The sequence below is a fragment of the Arachis stenosperma genome, chromosome 2 (assembly GCF_014773155.1).
Source record: "Arachis stenosperma cultivar V10309 chromosome 2, arast.V10309.gnm1.PFL2, whole genome shotgun sequence".
NCBI lineage: Eukaryota > Viridiplantae > Streptophyta > Magnoliopsida > Fabales > Fabaceae > Arachis > Arachis stenosperma.
This window is the reverse complement of record NC_080378.1, coordinates 77,173,496-77,198,966: the sequence shown is the minus strand read 5'-3', so window position 1 is coordinate 77,198,966 and position 25,471 is coordinate 77,173,496. Positions and strand designations below refer to the sequence as shown.

General features: G+C 40.0%; 2 protein-coding genes and 1 non-coding gene across 3 annotated transcripts in view; all 3 read left to right on the top strand.

Moving 5' to 3' along the window:
* The first annotated feature begins 1,490 nt into the window (after window positions 1-1,490).
* On the top strand, window positions 1,491-1,598 carry LOC130963965 (small nucleolar RNA R71). Its single transcript, XR_009080079.1, has one exon. It is a non-coding gene; the product is annotated as a small nucleolar RNA R71 (small nucleolar RNA).
* Window positions 1,599-6,877: 5,279 nt separating this feature from the next.
* Window positions 6,878-7,861, top strand: LOC130963027 (uncharacterized). The gene is made up of 2 exons (XM_057889178.1): window positions 6,878-6,991; window positions 7,517-7,861. The coding sequence occupies exons 1-2, from the start codon at window positions 6,878-6,880 to the stop codon at window positions 7,859-7,861; spliced, it is 459 nt and encodes a 152-aa protein (XP_057745161.1).
* A 256-nt stretch (window positions 7,862-8,117) lies between these two features.
* Window positions 8,118-25,471, top strand: part of LOC130963026 (2-oxoglutarate-dependent dioxygenase DAO-like) — a 45,598-nt gene continuing 28,244 nt past the window's right edge. Inside the window, 1 exon segment of the mRNA XM_057889176.1 lies at window positions 8,118-8,255. Coding sequence (XP_057745159.1) covers window positions 8,118-8,255 — 138 coding nt within the window.

Here is a 25,471-nt window from a genome sequence, read left to right as displayed (position 1 = left end):
TGAGCCTTAAACACAAAGGATTCTTTATTCACTTGAATGATTAGTTCACCTCTATCAACATCAATCACAGCCTTTGCTGTGGCTAGGAAGGGTCTGCCAAGGATGATGGATTCATCCATGCACTTCCCAGTCTCTAGGACTATGAAATCAGTAGGGATGTAATGGTCTTTAACTTTTACCAAAACATTCTCTACAAGTCCATGAGCTTGTTTTCTTGAGTTGTCTGCCATCTCCAATGAGATTCTTGCAGCTTGTACCTCAAAGATCCCTAGCTTCTCCATTACAGAGAGAGGCATGAGGTTCACACTTGACCCTAAGTCACACAGGGCCTTCTTGAAGGTCATGGTGCCTATGGTACAAGGTATGGAAAACTTCCCAGGATCTTGTCTCTTTTGAGGTAATTTCTGCCTAGACAAGTCATCCAGTTCTTTGGTGAGCAAGGGAGGTTCATCTTCCCAAGTCTCATTTCCAAATAACTTGTCATTTAGCTTCATGATTGCTCCAAGATATTTAGCAACTTGTTCTTCAGTGACATACTCATCCTCTTCAGAGGAAGAATACTCATCAGAGCTCATGAAAGGCAGAAGTAAGTCCAATGGAATCTCTATGGTCTCATTTTGAGCCTCAGATTCCCATGGTTCCTCATTGGGGAACTCAGAGGAGGTTGGTGCACGCCCATTGAGGTCTTCCTCAGTGGCGTCCACCTCCTCTCTTTCCTCTCCATATTCGGCCATGGTTATGGCTTTGCACTCTCCTTTTGGATTTTCTTCTGTATTACTTGGGAGAGTACTAGGAGGGAGTTCAGTAACTTTCTTGCTCAGCTGACCCACTTGTCCTTCCAAATTTTTGATGGAGGACCTTGTTTCATTCATGAAACTTTGAGTGGTTTTGATTAGATCAGAGACCATGGTTGCTAAGTCAGAGGTATTCTGCTTAGAACTCTCTGTCTGTTGCTGAGAAGATGATGGAAAAGGCTTGTTATTGCCAAGCCTGTTTCTTCCACCATTATTATTGAAACCTTGTTGAGGTCTCTCTTGATTCTTCCATGAGAAATTTGGGTGATTTCTCCATGAAGAATTGTAGGTGTTTCCATAGGGTTCTCCTAGGTAATTCACCTCTTCCATTGAAGGGTTTTCAGGATCATAAGCTTCTTCCTCAGATGAAGCTTCCTTAGTACTGCCAGGTGCATTTTGCATTCCAGACAGACTTTGAGAAATCAAATTGACTTGTTGAGTCAATATCTTGTTCTGAGCCAATATGGCATTCAGAGTATCAATCTCAAGAACTCCTTTCTTCTGATTAGTCCCATTGTTCACAGGATTCCTTTCAGAAGTGTACATGAATTGGTTATTTGCAACCATTTCAATTAGCTCTTGAGCCTCTGCAGGCGTCTTCTTCAGATGAAGAGATCCTCCAGCAGAGCTATCCAAAGACATCTTGGATAGTTCAGAGAGACCATCATAGAAGATACCTATGATGCTCCATTCAGAAAGCATGTCTGAGGGACATCTTCTGATTAATTGTTTGTATCTTTCCCAAGCTTCATAGAGGGATTCTCCATCCTTCTGTCTAAAGGTTTGGACTTCCACTCTAAGCTTACTCCATTTTTGAGGTGGAAAGAACTTTGCCAAGAAGGCATTGACTAGCTTTTCCCAAGAGTCCAGGCTATCTTTAGGTTGTGAGTCCAACCATATTCTAGCTCTATCTCTTACAGCAAAAGGGAATAGCATCAGTCTGTAGACCTCAGGGTCAACCCCATTAGTCTTGACTGTGTCACAGATTTGCAAGAACTCAGCTAAAAACTGATGAGGATCTTCCATTGGAAGTCCATGGAACTTGCAATTCTGTTGCATTAGAGAAACTAATTGAGGCTTAAGCTCAAAGTTGTTTGCTCCAATGGCAGGGATAGAGATGCTTCTCCCATAGAAGTCGGGAGTAGGTGCAGTAAAGTCACCCAGCACCTTCCTTGCATTGTTGGCATTGTTGTTGTTTTCGGTTGCCATGGGTTCTTCTTCTTTGAAGAATTCGGTCAGGTCCTCAACAGAGAGTTGTGCCTTAGCTTCTCTTAGCTTTCGCTTTAAGGTCCTTTCAGGTTCAGGGTCAGCTTCAACAAGAATGCCTTTGTCTTTGTTCCTGCTCATATGAAAGAGAAGAGAACAAGAAAATATGGAATCCTCTATGTCACAGTTATAGAGATTCCTTGAGGTGTCAGAGGAAAAGAAAAGTAGAAGACAGAAGTAGAAAATTCGAACTTATCAAAGAAGATGGAGTTCGAATTTTGCGTTAAGGAATAGTGTTAGTCCATAAATAGAAGGATGTGAGAAGAAGGGATGTATGTAAAACCCGGCCTAACCGAAATTGATTAAATAATAAGTTAAGTAGGAGCGAATATGGTTGGAAGATTTTGCAATTGGAATTTGATGATTTAAATATGATATTTGGATTCAGTGAATTTTTCCGAGTCGGAAAACATAGTTTTCTGCGTAAAAGCGCGCAGTGGAATTTTGACCGGAAGTACCGGCTGAGATTTGTCTGGTACTACAGCTGAGAAAATTGATTATGGGTAAATAAGATTAAGAAATGAGGAATTATAATTAGGAGAGGTAGAAATATTTGAAGTGCGATTTAGAGCGCTAATCTTAAGGGTTTTGGTCCAAAATTGGGCCAACGGACAAAAATAAGTGAACTGGGCCTAAGTGGGCCCAAGACCCAACATATATAAACATTAGTTATGAGCATTTCAGCTCATTTTACCCTAAAGAGAAGGGTTGGGGCGCTGAAATAGTGAAGAGAGGAGAGAAGAGAAAACCTAACTCTCTTTGATCTTCAAATCACCATAACTTGAGCTACGGAGCTCCGATTGACGAGCCGTTTGCGGCCACGCGTCGCTCTTCTCATCCTCTACAATTCTATCTAAGTTTTGTGGTGAGTATTCCATTCATCTCTGCCCAGTTTTCGAAATTCCCCACTGTTACACGTTTTTGGGAAGTTAGTGTTGAAATCTTGTGATTTTGGGTGTTTAGGGATACTCCAACATGGATTCTAAGTGAGTTCTATCCCTACTTCATATGGGCTGAGGTAAGAAGTGCTCAAACCCTTGTGATTTGTCATTTTTATGAGCCCTAGGTTGATGTATGTATGTGATATTGGTTATGTTAGTGTATTTGATGATCTTGGTGCACAATTGGGAGATTGGTGTTGCTTGAGGAGCTTTGGTGAGGCTTAGGGCTAAGGTTGGTGGAGACTTCCAAAGAAGAGGCTCAATTGATTTGGCTACAAGAGGTACGGTTTAAGTTCCATTTAAGTACCGTGTGGTGTGATGAGAATTCCTAGGCTAGATGCCCCTAGGATTAAGTTTGGATTGTGTAAATGGTTGATGCTAATATGCATAGTTGGTATGTAATGTGAATTGATGATTTGGGTTGAGAATTGTGTGGCCTTGTATGCTTGGTGTATTGAAAATTTGATGTATTGGGTAATGAGTATTAATTTGTGTTTATGCATTTAAATTGTGAAATTGGGCCGGAGGCCGTAAATTTTGGGCCGGAGGCCGGAAAGAGGTAAGGAAGGTAAGTTGATGTGTGCATTGTATGATGACACAAGTGATTGGATGAATTTCATATAATGAATGTATGAATGATTGGGTTGGTTATTGGATAATGAGGTTTGAGGAGTTGAAGTGTGGAAATTGGTAATTTTGGGTGAAATTGTATCGATGAGGTATGTTTGATTTTGGTTGAGATTTATTATGTGGTCATATATGTGAGTATGATTATTGATGCCTTGATGGTATGATAATGCATGAGAGGTATATATATTGTGATATATGTTTGAGGAATGATTAAGGTTGATTTGTGGGTGGAACCACGTGATAGTGATTATGATATTGATTATGTATAATGATAGTTGATTGGAAATAGTATTGTTGGAAATTGAGATGAGGAAGGATGTAGGACATGTTGATATGCTTGGAATTTAGCCATTTGCTTGAAATGGGTAAAGATGGTTATATGATGGTTTTGTGATTCGGGGTAAAGTGTTAATGTATGAGTTGAGGAGGCTTGATGTTGATTTTGGTATATTTTGATTTGTTTCAAAAAGGGTTGAAATTGGCATGTTTTGATTGATTTTGAAAAGAGTTGAAAATGGCTTGTTTTTGAAAATGGCACTTTGTGATTTTATATGAAAACATGGTTTTTGGGCATACTTTGACGGGACATAACTTGGACTACGGATCTTTGTTTTGTGCCAAATCTGTTTAGAAATGAAATTGGGTTCGGGATGTCCATGCCGTTCGAAGAACGGGTGAAAAACGATTTAAAATGAGGAAGTTATGTCCGTCGGAAGATTGGGGGTTGAAGCTGTGAATTCTGCAGTTTTTAACTTAGTAAATTTTTAGCAGAATAACCCCTTGCGCGTGGGCGCACTTGGCGCGTACGCGCCGATCTTCCAGAAAACGCCATCCACGCGTGCGCGTGATGTGCGCGGGCGCGCCGATAGTGCTGCACCCAATGCCCAGCCATTTTCCAGAGAGTTGTGCCAGAACTGTGCCAGCTTTGTGCCTGGGGCACGAGAGTATCCACGCGTACGCGTGGATGACGCGTGCGCGTCGATTTGGCAAATTTTTAATCCACGCGTTAGCGTGCACGACGCTTGCGCGTCGATGAGTTTTTAAGGACAACCACGCGTGCGCGTGGAGTACGCGTACGCGTGGCATTGTTTTCATGCCAAAGTTGATATTTGAGTTTTAAAAGCCAAATCTCATACTTCTAAGCCTCCGATCTCACCACTTATATCTTAAATCTTTATGATATGCCTAGCTATTAGAAAAGGGCTAGTGAATGAGGTAACTTGCGAGTGAAGCAAGGGGAAAACGAATAATCAATGAGGATCATTGAGGATTATGTGAGATGTGGAGGATGGTGGTGGAAGTGCTTGTTATGCCATTGGCCGAAGGGCCGTAATTGTTTATGAATTGGCTGGTTATGGATTTAACCGTGAGCCGGATGGCTGATATGGATGTTGATCCATGGATGAGAATTCATGCATGTTTATGCTGAATTATTGATAATTGTGAATTGCACTTCCACTATCTGAGATACGAGTTTACCTGGGTAGTAGCAAGGGTTGTGGTTCGTCCCGCTTGCTCCGGGTCAATACTTGTGTTTTCTCTCTGGTTGTAAGGGTGACAGGGCACCGATACCCTCTAATGGCGACAGGGCGCAGATACCCTCTAATGGCGACAGGGCGCAGATACCCTCTAATGGCGACAGGGCGCAGATACCCTCTAATGGTGACAGGGCACATATTCCCTCTAATGATATTAATACGCAACAGAGAGACTGTGCCCGGGTTAGCTACCGGACACGTCGGGTTGGCTTGATAACCGACAGATGATATCATCAGCCATAGGGCAGGCATACATCATTTGCATATGTTTGAATTGTTTGGGTTTTGCCTATTTGTTTTGGATTTCCATATCATATATGCTATGTTACCTGATTACATGCTACTTGTTCTACTTGTACCTTATTTGTGTATTACTTGACTGTATTGCTTGTGTTTGTACAACTGAGAGATCCCTCATGATGGTGTTGGTGGATGTTGGGGGCTGTTCTTGATGAGATGAATTGATAATGCGATTGCATAATGATGATGATTTTCGAATGAGATCATTTGAGCCCCCCTGGGTGGACGTAGTGATGTGATTTCACTGGCTCCAGGCGAGGGTATGATGTATTGGTATAGAGCTGCTGAGGCAGAGCAACTGGTAATGGCTTTGCTTATGGTTCTGAGTCCGATTCGTGAAAGAATCAGTGGATTGGGAAAACATGTGTAATATGAACTAGATTTAGCATCCCCTTACGTCAGATGCCTATTTATGGATTAGTGAGAATCTAGGCTGGATATTTGGTGAAAAGGAGTTTAGGATGCTTAGTGAGTTTTTATTGCCGTGCATTGGATTTATTTGGCACTTTTACCGTACTGGGAACCCATGGGCCCGGGGTTCTCATTCCGTATATATCTCTTGTTTTTCAGATACAGGTTCAGGTGCTCAGAAGTGAGCTGCGGTTCGTCTGAGAGACGGCGAAGATATTATTTCCTCTACCTTGTGTTTATGATTAGAATCTCTCCATCTTTGTTTTGAAAAGATTATATTATGTATTGAACTCTTTTGGAACTTGCCTATAGAGGCTCTCATGTTTTCTTTGGGAGAGATTAGGATATATTGTTGTCAACTACTTTTGTACTGTACCCTAGCCGGCCTAAACTTCGCGGGTCGCGACTAGTGGCTATTTACTTACGTTATATATATCTATCTGTTATCTGTCTCTTAATCTCCTTTATGTCTGTCCGTTTATCGCTTTCGGCTTCACAGTTTAACTTTTCGTTGTCGAAACGTGAGTGATACGTCTGTGCGATTTTATTTCTACTCTTTTCAGGCTTCTCGATTAATACTCCTTTCAAAATTAACTATATTTATATATTAATAATCCACCTGAGAGTCGTACCACCGTAATATCATTGACTTATGACTCGAGCATAAGGATTTGCATATTAGGGTGTTACATTATGGTATCAGAGCAGTTCGTCCTCGTGAGCCTGAGGGATGGAACTGCTTATGCTTCAATGCATACTCTGAGTCTGTGCCTGTGCTAGTTAGGGTATCTAACTGATACATCTAGCATGAAGTCCATGAGTGTACCTTTGGTACTTTGAAGCACTATTCTTCCGATATTGAGACTGATCAACTTGATATCGATTGTTTGGTGTGTAGAGGAACCAGATGGCGCCTCGTGGACCCGGTCGTGGACGTGAGAGAGATCGTACGAGTACTCCGGAACCAGAAATCAACCCGAATAACCCGGTAAGCCTTATGGCGGCTTTGGAGAATATGGCTGCTACTATGCAGACCACTGCAGAGGCTCTTGGGCAACAGATAAACAATAATGTCAATGGTGGAAGGGAAGCTCAGGGCCCGATGACACTGGCAACTTTCTTAAAGGTTAATCCACCTAAGTTCAAGGGAACCACCAATCCGACTGAAGCTGATACTTGGTTTCAGGCCATGGAGCGAGCACTGCAAGCGCAGTTGGTGCCTGAAGAGCAGCGTGTTGAATTTGCTACCTATCTGCTCACGGGAGAAGCATCGCATTGGTGGCAAGGGGCTCGACGTCTCCTGCAACAGGGGAATGATCCTATCACTTGGGATGCCTTCCAGGTGGAATTCTATAAGAAGTACTTTCCGAATTCCGCCAGAACAGCCAAGGAATTGGAGTTACTACAGCTGAAGCAAGGTGTTATGTTCGTATCTGAGTATACAGACAAATTTGAGGAGCTATTCAGGTTTTCCCGCATGTGTCAGGGAGCTCCAGGAGACTTTGAGGAATGGAAGTGTATTAAGTATGAGGGAGGACTTCGAAGTGAAATCCTGAACTCCGTTGGACCGATGGAGATTAGGGTCTTCTCCGAACTTGTGAACAAGAGCCGTATTGCTGAAGAATGTGTGAGGAAGGCTGTTGAGGCGAAGAATGACCGTCGGGAGTCCCACCGCAGGGAGCACAATCAAGAATACCCAACAAGGGGTCAAGAGTTTAAGAGAAGAGGATACCCACAACGTTTTCCTCAAAGGCGAAATGACTTTGCGACGAGTGAGGAGTCCCAAAGAAACGGTAAGGGAAAACGGGCAGCGGCTGCTTCTGATGTTTCGAGCTGTCAGAGATGTGGAGGTCATCACCCAAATAGACCGTGTCGTTATGGTTCGGGTTTGTGTTACAATTGCGGAAAGCTAGGACATGTGGTCAGAGATTGCCCACACCGGAAGGATCGGGAGACTGCCAGGTCCGATTTTCGTACCTAAGGTAATAAGAAAACTGATAACTTAATTCTTTACCACTTTACATAATGCTGAAGGCTGGTATTCACTCGTAATACATGGTCGAATGAAAAATTATGATCTGTTCTAGATAACCCTAAGTTATCTTAATAAAAGGTTTGGTGAGCATAAATGATTAGGTAGGCCTTTAACGGAAAGCAACCTCAGAATGGAATGACTGGTGGGTGATGTCAAAGCCATCATTCGGGAACTCCGTGTCGAGGTAGATTGGGACTTTGCCATGGTTGCAGAGGAGTTGGACATGTGTCCTAGAAATGTCCTAAGGAGGTCAACCGGAATACTACCAAGAGCCAACAACAAGGTCGTGTGTTCACTACAACAACGGGTGATACCGTTAGATCCGACGGTTTGGGAATTGGTAAGCGAAAGATTGGTAACAACGTGTTAAAAGTACGATTAAGTTGGTATGTGGTTTTGGCTATCATAGATAGAAATCTAGTGAATGCCAGTCATGCTAAGTTGTGGTTGAGTACTTGAGGAAATAAGTGATAGAGCTCGTACTAGACGAGAGATCCGAATAAAGCAACGGAAACTTGTGGAAGCAGTAACACAGGATAGCTACAAATAAGAGCTGTAAAAGTTTATTATAGTATCTTCTGTTTGAATATTAGAAGGGTTAAGCGGGTTACTGCAAGTAATGATCCCAAATTAGTTGGAAATGATTGCGGCTGCGAGCTTTGATGGTTCTAAAGCGGATGAGGAAATTATCATTAATGCACAATTGGATTTAGATGATGAGAGAGTGCAAGTTGTGGTGTTGAGAGATGAGTACTGTGATGTTTGGTCATAGTGATCTTGGTTTTAGTTTGAGATTTATAATGATTGGTTTTGAAAGACGAATGTGAAAACCATTAAATCGAAATGTTGATGCGGTATTGAGATTGGTATGAGGGAACCCGTGACAGGTGGTAAACTCCAATTTTTGGAGAGGTACTGTTGAAAACTTTTCCCCAAGAATTTGAAAGAGTGTTGGTTTTGGTTTTGAAGATGATTTTTGATATGAGTAATTTTAACAAAAGAGATGTGTCTCAAATGCTTTTATAGATTATTAAAGGAAATGCGAACTCTTATGATTTTGTTAACTCGCTATTCCGAACTCATTTGGTTTCTAGAAATGAAAGGGGTTTTTGATTGATAAGCCAGAGGCTTTATATCAGCAAGTCATGAAGAAATTTGAGGGTTTGAGAATAAGAAAGTAAGTTTGGGGATTATGCTTGGAGTTGAGCTGTGATTAGAGGAATTGGCTTGGCAGAGAGAGAGGGAGGATAGTGATGGAGTATGATTAAGGTGTGGTGATGATCATTGATTGATTATAGTGATGTAAAAAAAAAATGGCTATGATTAACGATGATGGCAATCTTATTGATGACATGATTCGAGATTTAATAGGGTGTGAGTTGATGAGCCGGTAAAAGTAGGGGACGAGGCTGTTGGTCGGCGTTGAACGAACGACCGAGACCCTCAGGGATAGAGAGATCAGAGTGCGGCAACGGAAGCGCGCAGAGTAAAAAGGACCTTGGAACTGTTATACGTTGATATAAAGGCAGACTATGCTCGCGTACTCGTAGTGATGGATGGAATTTTCGAGGGCGAAAATTTCTGTTAGGGGGGTAGAATGTAAAACCCGGCCTAACCGAAATTGATTAAATAATAAGTTAAGTAGGAGCGAATATGGTTGGAAGATTTTGCAATTGGAATTTGATGATTTAAATATGATATTTGGATTCAGTGAATTTTTCCGAGTCGGAAAACATAGTTTTCTGCGTAAAAGCGCGCAGTGGAATTTTGACCGGAAGTACCGGCTGAGATTTGTCTGGTACTACAGCTGAGAAAATTGATTATGGGTAAATAAGATTAAGAAATGAGGAATTATAATTAGGAGAGGTAGAAATATTTGAAGTGCGATTTAGAGCGCTAATCTTAAGGGTTTTGGTCCAAAATTGGGCCAACGGACAAAAATAAGTGAACTGGGCCTAAGTGGGCCCAAGACCCAACATATATAAACATTAGTTATGAGCATTTCAGCTCATTTTACCCTAAAGAGAAGGGTTGGGGCGCTGAAATAGTGAAGAGAGGAGAGAAGAGAGAAAACCTAACTCTCTTTGATCTTCAAATCACCATAACTTGAGCTACGGAGCTCCGATTGACGAGCCGTTTGCGGCCACGCGTCGCTCTTCTCATCCTCTACAATTCTATCTAAGTTTTGTGGTGAGTATTCCATTCATCTCTGCCCAGTTTTCGAAATTCCCCACTGTTACACGTTTTTGGGAAGTTAGTGTTGAAATCTTGTGATTTTGGGTGTTTAGGGATACTCCAACATGGATTCTAAGTGAGTTCTATCCCTACTTCATATGGGCTGAGGTAAGAAGTGCTCAAACCCTTGTGATTTGTCATTTTTATGAGCCCTAGGTTGATGTATGTATGTGATATTGGTTATGTTAGTGTATTTGATGATCTTGGTGCACAATTGGGAGATTGGTGTTGCTTGAGGAGCTTTGGTGAGGCTTAGGGCTAAGGTTGGTGGAGACTTCCAAAGAAGAGGCTCAATTGATTTGGCTACAAGAGGTACGGTTTAAGTTCCATTTAAGTACCGTGTGGTGTGATGAGAATTCCTAGGCTAGATGCCCCTAGGATTAAGTTTGGATTGTGTAAATGGTTGATGCTAATATGCATAGTTGGTATGTAATGTGAATTGATGATTTGGGTTGAGAATTGTGTGGCCTTGTATGCTTGGTGTATTGAAAATTTGATGTATTGGGTAATGAGTATTAATTTGTGTTTATGCATTTAAATTGTGAAATTGGGCCGGAGGCCGTAAATTTTGGGCCGGAGGCCGGAAAGAGGTAAGGAAGGTAAGTTGATGTGTGCATTGTATGATGACACAAGTGATTGGATGAATTTCATATAATGAATGTATGAATGATTGGGTTGGTTATTGGATAATGAGGTTTGAGGAGTTGAAGTGTGGAAATTGGTAATTTTGGGTGAAATTGTATCGATGAGGTATGTTTGATTTTGGTTGAGATTTATTATGTGGTCATATATGTGAGTATGATTATTGATGCCTTGATGGTATGATAATGCATGAGAGGTATATATATTGTGATATATGTTTGAGGAATGATTAAGGTTGATTTGTGGGTGGAACCACGTGATAGTGATTATGATATTGATTATGTATAATGATAGTTGATTGGAAATAGTATTGTTGGAAATTGAGATGAGGAAGGATGTAGGACATGTTGATATGCTTGGAATTTAGCCATTTGCTTGAAATGGGTAAAGATGGTTATATGATGGTTTTGTGATTCGGGGTAAAGTGTTAATGTATGAGTTGAGGAGGCTTGATGTTGATTTTGGTATATTTTGATTGGTTTCAAAAAGGGTTGAAATTGGCATGTTTTGATTGATTTTGAAAAGAGTTGAAAATGGCTTGTTTTTGAAAATGGCACTTTGTGATTTTATATGAAAACATGGTTTTTGGGCATACTTTGACGGGACATAACTTGGACTACGGATCTTTGTTTTGTGCCAAATCTGTTTAGAAATGAAATTGGGTCCGGGATGTCCATGCCGTTCGAAGAACGGGTGAAAAACGATTTAAAATGAGGAAGTTATGTCCGTCGGAAGATTGGGGGTTGAAGCTGTGAATTCTGCAGTTTTTAACTTAGTAAATTTTTAGCAGAATAACCCCTTGCGCGTGGGCGCACTTGGCGCGTACGCGCCGATCTTCCAGAAAACGCCATCCACGCGTGCGCGTGATGTGCGCGGGCGCGCCGATAGTGCTGCACCCAATGCCCAGCCATTTTCCAGAGAGTTGTGCCAGAACTGTGCCAGCTTTGTGCCTGGGGCACGAGAGTATCCACGCGTACGCGTGGATGACGCGTGCGCGTCGATTTGGCAAATTTTTAATCCACGCGTTAGCGTGCACGACGCTTGCGCGTCGATGAGTTTTTAAGGACAACCACGCGTGCGCGTGGAGTACGCGTACGCGTGGCATTGTTTTCATGCCAAAGTTGATATTTGAGTTTTAAAAGCCAAATCTCATACTTCTAAGCCTCCGATCTCACCACTTATATCTTAAATCTTTATGATATGCCTAGCTATTAGAAAAGGGCTAGTGAATGAGGTAACTTGCGAGTGAAGCAAGGGGAAAACGAATAATCAATGAGGATCATTGAGGATTATGTGAGATGTGGAGGATGGTGGTGGAAGTGCTTGTTATGCCATTGGCCGAAGGGCCGTAATTGTTTATGAATTGGCTGGTTATGGATTTAACCGTGAGCCGGATGGCTGATATGGATGTTGATCCATGGATGAGAATTCATGCATGTTTATGCTGAATTATTGATAATTGTGAATTGCACTTCCACTATCTGAGATACGAGTTTACCTGGGTAGTAGCAAGGGTTGTGGTTCGTCCCGCTTGCTCCGGGTCAATACTTGTGTTTTCTCTCTGGTTGTAAGGGTGACAGGGCACCGATACCCTCTAATGGCGACAGGGCGCAGATACCCTCTAATGGCGACAGGGCGCAGATACCCTCTAATGGCGACAGGGCGCAGATACCCTCTAATGGTGACAGGGCACATATTCCCTCTAATGATATTAATACGCAACAGAGAGACTGTGCCCGGGTTAGCTACCGGACACGTCGGGTTGGCTTGATAACCGACAGATGATATCATCAGCCATAGGGCAGGCATACATCATTTGCATATGTTTGAATTGTTTGGGTTTGCCTATTTGTTTTGGATTTCCATATCATATGCTATGTTACCTGATTACATGCTACTTGTTCTACTTGTACCTTATTTGTGTATTACTTGACTGTATTGCTTGTGTTTGTACAACTGAGAGATCCCTCATGATGGTGTTGGTGGATGTTGGGGGCTGTTCTTGATGAGATGAATTGATAATGCGATTGCATAATGATGATGATTTTCGAATGAGATCATTTGAGCCCCCTGGGTGGACGTAGTGATGTGATTTCACTGGCTCCAGGCGAGGGTATGATGTATTGGTATAGAGCTGCTGAGGCAGAGCAACTGGTAATGGCTTTGCTTATGGTTCTGAGTCCGATTCGTGAAAGAATCAGTGGATTGGGAAAACATGTGTAATATGAACTAGATTTAGCATCCCCTTACGTCAGATGCCTATTTATGGATTAGTGAGAATCTAGGCTGGATATTTGGTGAAAAGGAGTTTAGGATGCTTAGTGAGTTTTTATTGCCGTGCATTGGATTTATTTGGCACTTTTACCGTACTGGGAACCCATGGGCCCGGGGTTCTCATTCCGTATATATCTCTTGTTTTTCAGATACAGGTTCAGGTGCTCAGAAGTGAGCTGCGGTTCGTCTGAGAGACGGCGAATATATTATTTCCTCTACCTTGTGTTTATGATTAGAATCTCTCCATCTTTGTTTTGAAAAGATTATATTATGTATTGAACTCTTTTGGAACTTGCCTATAGAGGCTCTCATGTTTTCTTTGGGAGAGATTAGGATATATTGTTGTCAACTACTTTTGTACTGTACCCTAGCCGGCCTAAACTTCGCGGGTCGCGACTAGTGGCTATTTACTTACGTTATATATATCTATCTGTTATCTGTCTCTTAATCTCCTTTATGTCTGTCCGTTTATCGCTTTCGGCTTCACAGTTTAACTTTTCGTTGTCGAAACGTGAGTGATACGTCTGTGCGATTTTATTTCTACTCTTTTCAGGCTTCTCGATTAATACTCCTTTCAAAATTAACTATATTTATATATTAATAATCCACCTGAGAGTCGTACCACCGTAATATCATTGACTTATGACTCGAGCATAAGGATTTGCATATTAGGGTGTTACAATGTAATTTTTCGAAAATTAAGTAAAAGATTTTGAAAACATTTTGAAAAACACTTAATTGATTTTCGAAAATAAGAGTGGAAAAGAAATCAAGTGATTTTTGAAAAAGATCTTGAAATTAGAAATAAAAAAGATTTGATTGAAAACTATTTTAAAAAAGATGTGATTAAAAAGATTTGATTGAAAAGTTATGGTTTTAAAAAGATATGATTGAAAAGATATGATTTGAAAACAATTTTAAAAAGATTTGATTTTTAAAAATTAATGACTTGCCTAACAAGAAAAGATATGATTCAAACATTAAACCTTTCTCAACAGAAAAGGCAACATACTTAAAATGTTCAATCAAATCATTAATTGTTAGTAAGTATCTTTGAAAAAGGAAAGAAATTGATTTTGAAAACATTTGATTGAAAAGATATGATTTGAAAAAGATTTGATTTTGAAAAACTTTGAAAACTTGAAAAAAATTTGATTTGAAAAACAAAATCTTCCCCCTAGCACCATCCTGGCGTTAAACGCCCAGAATGGTATACATTCTGGCGTTTAACGCCCAAAATGCACCCTTTTTGGGCGTTAAACGCCCAACCAGGTACCCTGGCTGGCGTTTAAACGCCAGTCTGTCTTCTTCACTGGGCATTTTTGAATGCCCAGCTTTTTCTGTATAATTCCTCTGCAGTATGTTCTGAATCTTCAATTCTTTGTATTATTGACTTGAAAAGACACAAATTAAAATTATTTTTGGATTTTTTTTTAATAATCAAAATGCAACAAGAATCAAACAACAATGCATGCAAGACACCAAACTTAGCAGTTTGTATACTATTGACACTATATGAGATGCATAAACACTCAAGCCAAAAGAATTCAAAGATCAGAGTAAGAAATCATCAAGAATTACTTGAAGATCCTTAAGACACATGAATGAATGCATGCAATTGACACCAAACTTAAGATGAGACACTAGACTTAAGCAAGAAACATCAGATATTTTTGGTTTTTTATGATTTTGTGATTTTTTTGTGTGGTTTTTCGAAAATTAAGTGGGAAAAGGTATCAAAATTCTTAATGAGAATTCCAGGAATCAGTGCAATGCTAGTCTAAGACTCCAGTCCAGGAATTAGACATGGCTTCACAGCCAGCCAAGCTTCAAAGAAAGCTTCGGTCCAAAACACTAGACATGGCCAAAGGCCAGCCAAGCCTTAGCAGATCACTGCTCCAAAAGCAAGATTGATAAAAATCATCAAGCTCTTGTGATGATAAGTTGAAACCTCGGTCCAATGAAATTAGACATGGCTTCTCAGCCAGCCAGATTTCAACAAATCATCATGAAACTCTAGGATTCACCTTCAAGAATTTCGAAAAAAAAAATACCTAATCTAAGCAACAAGATGAACCGTCAGTTGTCCATTCACAAACAATCCACGGCAACGGCGCCAAAAACTTGGTGCACGAAATTGTGATCACTACTTTGTCCATATTCAAATAATCCCCGGTCATGAACTCCAAAGACTTGGTGTTCAATCCCATGGCATTACACAACTTCGCACAACTAACCAGCAAGTGCACTGGGTCGTCCAAGTAATACCTTACGTGAGTAAGGGTCGATCCCACGGAGATTGTTGCTATGAAGCAAGCTATGGTCACCTTGTAAATCTCAGTCAGGCAGACTCAAATGTATGATGGTGATGAACGAAAATAACATAAAAGATAAAGATAGAGATACTTATGTAATTCATTGGTAGGAACTTCAGATAAGCGCATGAAGATGCCTTCCCTTCCGTCTCTCTGCTTTCCTACTGTCTTCATCCAATCCTTCTTACTCCTTTCCATGGCAAGCTTATGCAAGGGTTTCACCGTTGTCAGTGGCTACCTCCCATCCTCTCATTGGAAATGTTCAACGCACCCTGTCACGGCACGGCTATCCATCTGTCGGTTCTCAATCAGGCCGGAATAGAATCCAGTGATTCTTTTGCGTCTGTCACTAACGCCCCGCCCTCAGGAGTTTGAAGCATGTCACAGTCATTCAATCATTGAATCCTACTCAGAATACCACAGACAAGGTTAGACCTTCCGGATTCTCTTGAATGCTGCCATCAGTTCTCGCCTATACCACGAAGACTCTGATCTCACGGAATGGCTGGCTCGTTTGTCAGGCGAGCACTCGGTTGTCAGGCGATCAACCATGCATCGTGTTATCAGGAATCCAAGAGATATTCACTAGAGCTTTGATTGCTTGTAGAACAATAGTGGTTGTCAGTCACCTTGTTCATGAGTGAGAATGATGATGAGTGTCACGGATCATCACATTCATCAAGTTGAAGAACAAGTGATATCTTGGACAAAGAACAAGCGGGATTGAATAGAAGAACAATAGTAATTGCATTAATACTCGAGGTACAGCAGAGCTCCACACCTTAATCTATGGTGTGTAGAAACTCCACCGTTGAAAATACATAAGAACAAAGTCTAGGCATGGCCGAATGGCCAGCCTCCCAAAGAGGGTTCAATCCTCAAAACATGATCAAAAGATTCAAATACAATAGTAAAAGGTCCTACTTATAGGAAACTAGTAGCCTAAGGTTTACAAAGATGAGTAAATGACATAAAAATCCACTTCCGGGCCCACTTGGTGTGTGTTTGGGCTGAGCAATGAAGCATTTTCGTGTAGAGACTCTTCTTGGAGTTAAACGCCAACTTTTATGCCAGTTTGGGCGTTTAACTCCCAATTAGGTGCCAGTTCCGGCGTTTAACGCTGGAATTTCTTGAGGTGACTTTGAACGCCGGTTTGGGCTATCAAATCTTGGGCAAAGTATGGACTATCATATATTGCTGGAAAGCCCAGGATGTCTACTTTCCAACGCCATTGAGAGCGCGCCAATTGGGCTTCTGTAGCTCCAGAAAATCCACCTCGAGTGCAGGGAGGTCAGAATCCAACAGCATCTACAGTCCTTTTTAGTCTCTGGATCAGATTTTTGCTCAGATCCCTCAATTTCAGCCAGAAAATACCTGAAATCACAGAAAAACACACAAACTCATAGTAAAGTCCAGAAAAGTGAATTTTAACTAAAAACTAATAAAAATATACTAAAAACTAACTAAAAGATACTAAAAACATACTAAAACAATGCCAAAAAGCGTACAAATTATCCGCTCATCACCGCATAGGATATTTTCCTGAGAGGATTGAAAGTAGCCACAGCTGATGGTGAACCCCTATACAAAGCTTGCCATGGAAAGGAGTAAGAAGGATTGGGTAGAAGCAGTAGAAGAGCAGGCGTTCTTGAGCCATACAGCATCTCCATTCGCTTAACTGAAATTCCTACCAATGAATCTACATAAGTATTCTATCCCTTTTATTATTTCTATTTTATTATTATCCTTCGAACCCATAAACAATGTTTAATCCGCCTAACTGAGATTTACAAGGTGACCATAGCTTGCTTCATACCAACAATCTCTGTGGATTCGACCCTTACTCACGTAAGGTTTATTACTTGGACGACCCAGTACACTTGCTGGTTAGTTGAACGGAGTTGTGAATTCAGCTGCTGCCCCTTAGAAGCCTTCATCTCAAAATAATTAGAACATGGATCACAATTTCGTCCACCAAGTTTTTGGCGCCATTGCCGGGGATTGTTCGAGTATGGACAACTGACGGTTCATCTTGTTGCTCAGATTAGGTAATTTTCTTTTCAAAAATCTTTTTCAAAATTTTCTTTTCTTTTTCGTTTTCTTCAAAAATATTTTCGAAAAAATTAAAATAAAAATACAAAAAAATTAGAAAATCATAAAAATAAAAAATATTTGGTGTTTCTTGTTTGAATCTTATGTTAATTTTTAAGTTTGGTATCAATTGCATGCTTTTAAAATTTTTCTTGCATTTTTTTCGAAAATCTCATGCATTCATAGTGTTCTTCATGATCTTCAAGTTGTTCTTGACAAGTCTTCTTGTTTGATCTTGATGATTTCTTGTTTTATGTTGTTTGTTGTTTCTCATGTGCATTTTTGCATTCATATTTTCCATGCATTAAAGATTTCTAAGTTTGGTGTCTTGCATGTTTTCTTTGCATCAAAAATTTTTCAAAATTATGTTCTTGATGTTCATCATGATCTTCAAAGTGTTCTTGGTGTTCATCTTGACATTCATAGCATTCTTGCATGCATCTTGTGTCTTGATCCAAAATTTTCATGTTTTGGGTCATTTTTTGTGTTTTTCTTTAAAATTTAAAAATCAAAAATATCTTTTCCTTATTTCCCTCCAAATTTCGAAATTTTGGGTTGACTTGGTCAAATATTTTCAAAATTGGTTGTTTCTTACAAGTCAAGTCAAAATTTCAATTTTAAAAATCTTATCTTTTTAAATCTTTTTCAAAAATCATATCTTTTTCATTTTTTTTCGAAAATTTCAAAAATCTTTTTCAAAATATTTTCAAAATCTTTTCCTTATCTCTAAATCATATTTTCGAAAATTCACTAATTATTAATGTGATTGGTTCAAAAATTTGAAGTTGTTACTTTCTTGTTAAGAAAGGTTCAATCTTTAAGTTCTAGAATCCTATCTTGTAGTTTCTTGTTAGTGAAGTAAATAATTTTAAAATTTTTGAACTAAATCTTTTTATCTTTTATTTTATCTTTTTCAAAAATTTTATATTTTTCAAAATTTGATTTCAAAATATCTTATCTAACTTCTTATCTTCTTATCTTTTTGAATTTTGATTTCAAATCTTTTTCAATCAACTAACTAACTTTTTGTTTGTTTCTTATCTTTTTCAAAACCATCTAACTACTTTTCCCTCTCTAATTTTCGAAAATATCTCTCTCTTTTTCAAAAATTCTTTTTAATTAACTAATTATTTCAAATTTTAATTTCAATTACATTTATCTTTAATTTTCAAAAATTACTAACTTCTTTTTCAAAATTATTTTCGAATTCTCCCTCCTCTTTTCTTCTTCTATTTAATTATTTAATTACTAACACTTCTCTTCACCTCTCTTCATCCAAAAATTCGAATCCATCCTTCCTCTTTCTTATACCCCTTCCTTCTTTTACTAACATAAAGGAATCTCTATACTGTGACATAGAGGATTCCTCTTTCTTTTCTTGTTCTCTTCTCCTTCATATGAGCAGGAACAGGGAAAAAGGCACTCTTGTTGAAATAGATCCAGAACCTGAAAGGACTCTGAAGAGAAAATTAAGAGAAGCTAAATTACAACAATCCAGAAATAACCTTTCAGAAATTTTCGAACAGGAGAAAGACATGGCAGCCGCAAATAATAATGATAATAATGCAAGGAGAATGCTTGGTGACTTCACAAAGCCAACGTCCAAGTTTGATGGAAGAAGCATCTCCATTCCTGCCATTTGAGCCAATAACTTTGAGCTTAAGCCTCAACTAGTTGCTTTGATGCAACAAAACTGCAAGTTTTATGGACTTCCATCTGAAGATCCTTATCAGTTTTTAACTGAATTCTTGCAGATCTGTGAGACTGTAAAGACAAATGGAGTTGATCCTGAAGTCTACAGACTCATGCTTTTCCCTTTTGTTGTAAGAGACAGAGCTAGAATATGGTTGGATTCACAACCCAAGGATAGCCTGGACTCATGGGATAAGCTGGTCACTGCCTTCTTGGATAAATTCTTTCCTCCTCAAAAGCTGAGCAAGCTGAGAGTGGATGTTCAAACCTTCAAACAAAAAGATGGTGAATCCCTCTATGAAGCTTGGGAAAGATACAAGCAGCTGACCAAGAGATGTCCATCTGACATATTTTCAGAATGGACCATATTAGATATATTCTATTATGGTCTCTCTGAATTTTCGAAAATGTCATTGGATCATTCTGCAGGTGGATCTATTCACCTGAAGAAAACGCCTGAAGAGGCTCAAGAACTAATTAATATGGTTGCAAATAACCAGTTCATGTACACTTCTGAGAGGAATTCCGTGAACAATGGGGTACCTCAGAAGAAAGGAGTTCTTGAAATTGATACTCTGAATGCCATATTGGCTCAGAACAAAGTGTTGACTCAACAGGTCAACATGATCTCTCAAAATCTGAATGGACTGCAAAATGCATCCAACAGTACTAGAGAGGCAGCTTCTGAAGAAGCTTATGATCCTGAGAACCCTGCCATGGCAGAGGTTAATTACATGGGTGAACCTTATGGAAACACCTATAACTCATCATGGAGAAATCATCCAAATTTCTCCTGGAAGGATCAACAAAAGCCTCAACAAGGCTTTAACAATGGTGGACGTAATAGGCTAGGAAATAGCAAGCCATATCCATCATCTTCTCAGCAACAGACAGAGAACTCTGAACAAAATAATTCTAATTTAGCCAATATAGTCTCTGATCTGTCAAAGGCCACCTTCAGTTTCATGAATGAAACCAGATCCTCCATTAGAAATTTGGAAGCACAAGTGGGCCAGCTGAGTAAGAAAGTAATTGAAACTCCTCCCAATAGTCTCCCAAGTAATACAGAAGAAAATCCAAAAGGAGAATGCAAGGCCATTGACATAGTCAATATGGCCGAATGCACAAGGGAGGAGGAGGACGAAAATCCTAGTAAGGAAGACCTCCTGGGACGTTCCTCAAGCAAGAAGGAGTTTCCTATTAAGGATCCTGAGGAATCTGAGGCTCACCTAGAGACCATAGAGATTCCTTTAAATCTCCTTCTGCCATTCATGAGCTCTGAAGAATATTCATCCTCTGAAGAGAATGAAGATGTGACTGGAGAGCAAGTTGCTCAATACTTAGGAGCTATCATGAAGCTGAATGCCAAGCTGTTTGGTAATGAGACTTGGGAAAGTGAACCTCCCTTGCTCATTAGTGAACTAGATACTTGGATTCAGAGAACTCTACCTCAAAAGAAACAAGATCCTGGCAAGTTCTTAATACCTTGCACCATTGGCACCATGAGCTTTGAAAAAGCTCTATGTGATCTTGGGTAAGGGATAAATCTAATGCCACTCTCTGTCATGGAGAAGCTAGGGATCATTGAGGTACAACCTACCTTGTTCTCATTACAATTGGCAGATAAGTCAATAAGACAAGCTTATGGGACAGTAGAAGACGTGCTAGTAAAGGTTGAAGGCCTTTACATCCCTACTGATTTCATAATCCTAGACACTAGGAAGGAAGATGATGAATGCATCATCCTAGGAAGACCTTTCCTAGCCACAGCAGGAGCTGTGATAGATGTCAACAGAGGTGAGTTAGTCCTTCAATTGAATGGGGACTACCTTGTGTTTCAGGCACATGGCCATCCCTCTGTGACAAAAGAGAGTAAGCATGAAGAGCTTCTCTCAGTTCAGAGTCAAGAAAAGCCCACACAGTCAAACTCTAAGTTTGGTGTTGTGAGGCCACAACCAAACTCTAAGTTTGGTGTTCAAACCCCATATCCAAACTCTAAGTTTGGTGTTGGGACTACACACTAAATTGACCTGATCACCATGTGGCTCCATGAGAGCCACTGTCAAGCTATTGACATTAAAGAAGCGCTTGTTGGGAGGCAACCCAATTTTATTTATCTGATTTTATTTTATTTTGTTTCTTTGTTATTTTTGTGTTTTATTAGGTACATGATCATGAGGAGTCACGAAAAAAATCAAAAAAATTAAAAACAGAGTCAAAAACAGAAGAAAAAATTTTTTTCACCCTGGAGGCAGCGCAGACTGCCGTTCAACGCCAGTAAGATGCATCTCTCTGGCGTTCAACGCCAGAACAGAGCACCATTCTGGCGCTGAACGCCCAAAACAAGCAACAACCTGGCGTTAAACGCCAGGATGGTGCACAGAGAGGACAAACTGGCGCTGAACGCCAGGAACAAGCATGAAACTGGCGTTCAACGCCAGAAACATGCATTACATGGGCGTTGAACACCCAGAACATGCACCAATGGGCGTTTGAACGCCAGAATGATGCATGAAGGCAATTTACATGCCTATTTAGTGCATGGATGGAATTCCTTGACACCTCAGGATCTGTGGACCTCACAGGATCCCCACCTACCTCGCCCTCTCTCTCTCCATTCATGGTCATCCCTTCTATTTTTCATTCACCACTCACTCTTTCCCATAAACCCCACTCACCTTCAAAATTCAAAATTCTTTCCCACCCAATCCCACCCATATAGCCGAATCCATCTCCCCTCACTCTCCTCCATTTTCTTCTTCTTCTCTTCTTTCTTCTCTTGCTCGAGGGCGAGCAATACTTTAAGTTGGGTGTGGTAAAAGCATAGCTTTTTTTGCTTTTCCATTACCATTAATGGCACCTAAGGCCAGAGAAACTTCAAAGGGAAGACAAAGCTTCTACCTCTAAGTCTTGGGAGATAAAATATAAGCCGTCATAGCTCAGTGGTAGAACATGTGGCTGCAAATCAAGAGATCCCTGAGATACCTCAGGGATAAGTTATCCTCCACACAAATATTGGAAGCAACTAAGGGGAAGAACACCAAAATTACTAGGAATCAAGAAAAGGCAAGGAAGAGACATAGAGGAGCTCGAAGAGCACCATTAGTTCTTCAAGAAGGCGCCACCCTCATTCAGGTGGATTCATTCCTTGTTCTTATTTCTTTCTGTTTTCGGTTTTTAATATTGTGTTTATCTATGTTTTGTGTCTTTATTTCATGATCATTAATATGTAACCATGCCTTAAAGCTATGAATAGAATCCATTAATCCTTCACTTCTCTTAAATGAAAATGTTTAATTCAAAAGAACAAGAAGTACATAAATTTCGAAAATAGCTATTGAAATTTAGTTTAATTATATTGATGTGGTGACATACTTTTGTTTTCTGAATGAATGATTGAACAGTGCATGTCTTTTGATATTGTTGTTTAGGAGTGTTAAAATGTTGGTTCTTGAAAGAATGATGAACAAAGAGAAATGTTATTGATGATCTGAAAAAAATCATGAAATTGATTCTTGAAGCAAGAAAAAGCAGTGAAAAAGAAGAAGCATTCGAAAAAAAAATGGAGCTAAAAAGAGTATATAGAAAAGAAGGAGCAGTAGAAAAAGCCAACCCTTAAAACCAAAAGGCAAGGTAAAAAGGATCCAAGGCTTTGAGCATCAATGGATAGGAGGGCTAAGGAAATTAAATCCAGGCCTAAGCGGCTAAATCAAGCTGTCCCTAACCATGTGCTTGTGTCATGAAGGTCCAAGTAAAAAGCTTGAGACTAAGTGGTTAAAGTCGTGATCCAAGGCAAAAGAGTGTGCTTAAGAGCTTTGGACACCACTAACTGGGGACTTTAGCAAAGCTAAGTCACAATCTGAAAAGGTTCACCCGTTATGTGTCTGTGGCATTGATGTATCCGGTGGTATACTGGAAAACAAAGTGCTTAGGGCCACAGCCAAGACTCAAAAGCAGCTGTGTTCAAGAATCAACATGCTTAACTAAGAAAGTCAATAACACTATCCCAAATTCTAAGTTCCCCAGAGACGCCAATCCCTCTAAACTACAAAGGAAAAAGTGAGATGCCAAAACTGTTCAGAAGCAAAAGCTACAAGTCCCGCTCATTTAATTATAATTATTCATTGATATTCTGAATTTATAGTATATTCTCTTCTTTTTCTTATTTGATTTTCAGTTGCTTGGGGACAAGCAACAATTTAAGTTTGGTGTTGTGATGAGCGGATAATTTATACGCTTTTTGGCATTGTTTTTAGGTAGTTTTTAGTAAGTTCAAGCTACTTTTAGGGATGTTTTCCTTAGTTTTTATGTTAAACTCACATTTCTGGACTTTACTATGAGTTTGTGTGTTTTTCTGTGATTTCAGGTAAATTCTGACTGAAATTGAGGGATTTGAGCAAAACTCTGAAAAAGGCTGACAAAAGGACTGCTGATGCTGTTGGAGTCTGACCTCCCTGCACTCGAAATGGATTTTCAGGAGCTACAGAACTTCAAATGGCGCGCTCTCAACGGCGTTGGAAAGAAGACATCCAGGGCTTTCCAGCAATATATAATAGTCCATGCTTTATTCGAATATTGACGACGTAACTTGGCGTTAAACGCCAAGTTCATGCTGCTGTCTGGAGTTAAACGCCAGAAAAACGTCATGATCCGGAGTTGAACGCCCAAAACACGTCATAACTCAGAGTTCAACTCCAAGAGAAGCCTCAGCTCGTGAATTGATCAAGCTTAGCCCAAACATACACCAAGTGGGCCCCGGAAGTGAATTTATGCATCAATTACTTACTCATGTAAACCCTAGGAGCTAGTCTAGTATATATAGGACATTTATCTATTGTATTAGACATCTTTGGTCTCAGTTTTGTTTTATTCTCCATCCTAGGAGATCATTGATCACGTTTTAGGGGGCTGTCCATTCGGCCATGCCTGAACCCTTTGCTTATGTATTTTCAACGGTGGAGTTTCTGCACACCATAAATTAAGGGTGTGGAGCTCTGCTGTACCTCAAGTATTAATGAAATTCTATCTTCTTTTATTCAAATGCTATCTTAGTTTTTCCAAGATATTCATTCGTACCCAAGAACATGATGAATGTGATGAGTTAGATAACCCTCATTATTATTCTCACTTATGAACGCGCGTGATTGACAACCACTTCCGTTCTACATGCAACAAGGCTTGAATGTGTATCTCTTAGATTCCCCAACAGAATCTTCGTGGTATAAGCTAGATAGATGGCGGCATTTATGAGGATCCGGAAAGTCTCACCTTGTCTGTGGTATTTCGAGTAGGATTCTGGGGATCCAGAAAGTCTCACCTTGTCTGTGGTATTCCGAGTAGGATTCCGGTAATGAATGACTGTGACGTGCTTCAAACTTGCAAGTGCTGGGCGTTAGTGACAGACGCAAAAGAATCAACGGATTCTATTCCAGTAGGCGCGGGAACCAACCAGTGATTAGCCGTACTGTGACAGAGTGCGTGAGCATTAGTTTTCACTGCGAGGATGGGATGTAGCCATTAACCATGGGTGATGCCTCCAGACTGATTAGCTGTGCGAGTGACAGCCGCATAGGATATTTTCCCGAGAGGATTGAAAGTAGCCACAGCTGATGGTGAACCCCTATACAAAGCTTGCCATGGAAAGGAGTAAGAAGGATTGGGTAGAAGCAGTAGAAGAGCAGGCGTTCTTGAGCCATACAGCATCTCCATTCGCTTAACTGAAATTCCTACCAATGAATCTACATAAGTATTCTATCCCTTTTATTATTTCTATTTTATTATTATCCTTCGAACCCATAAACAATGTTTAATCCGCCTAACTGAGATTTACAAGGTGACCATAGCTTGCTTCATACCAACAATCTCTGTGGATTCGACCCTTACTCACGTAAGGTTTATTACTTGGACGACCCAGTACACTTGCTGGTTAGTTGAACGGAGTTGTGAATTCAGCTGCTGCCCCTTAGAAGCCTTCATCTCAAAATAATTAGAACATGGATCACAATTTCGTCCACCAAGTTTTTGGATTTTTTCTTCTGTTTTTGACTCTGTTTTTAATTTTTTTGATTTTTTTCGTGACTCCTCATGATCATGTACCTAATAAAACACAAAAATAACAAAGAAACAAAATAAAATAAAATCAGATAAATAAAATTGGGTTGTCTCCCAAGTAATACAGAAGAAAATCCAAAAGGAGAATGCAAGGCCATTGACATAGTCAATATGGCCGAATGCACAAGGGAGGAGGAGGACGAAAATCCTAGTAAGGAAGACCTCCTGGACGTCCTCAAGCAAGAAGGAGTTTCCT

Bases quoted from the DNA above. Each gene is read 5' to 3' on its own strand.
- LOC130963027 (XM_057889178.1), top strand. From the start codon at position 6,878: ATGGCGGCTTTGGAGAATATGGCTGCTACTATGCAGACCACTGCAGAG. The intron at 6,992-7,516 runs GCAACTTTCTTA...TGTGTGAGGAAG, and splicing joins CTCAGGGCCCGATGACACTG to GCTGTTGAGGCGAAGAATGA.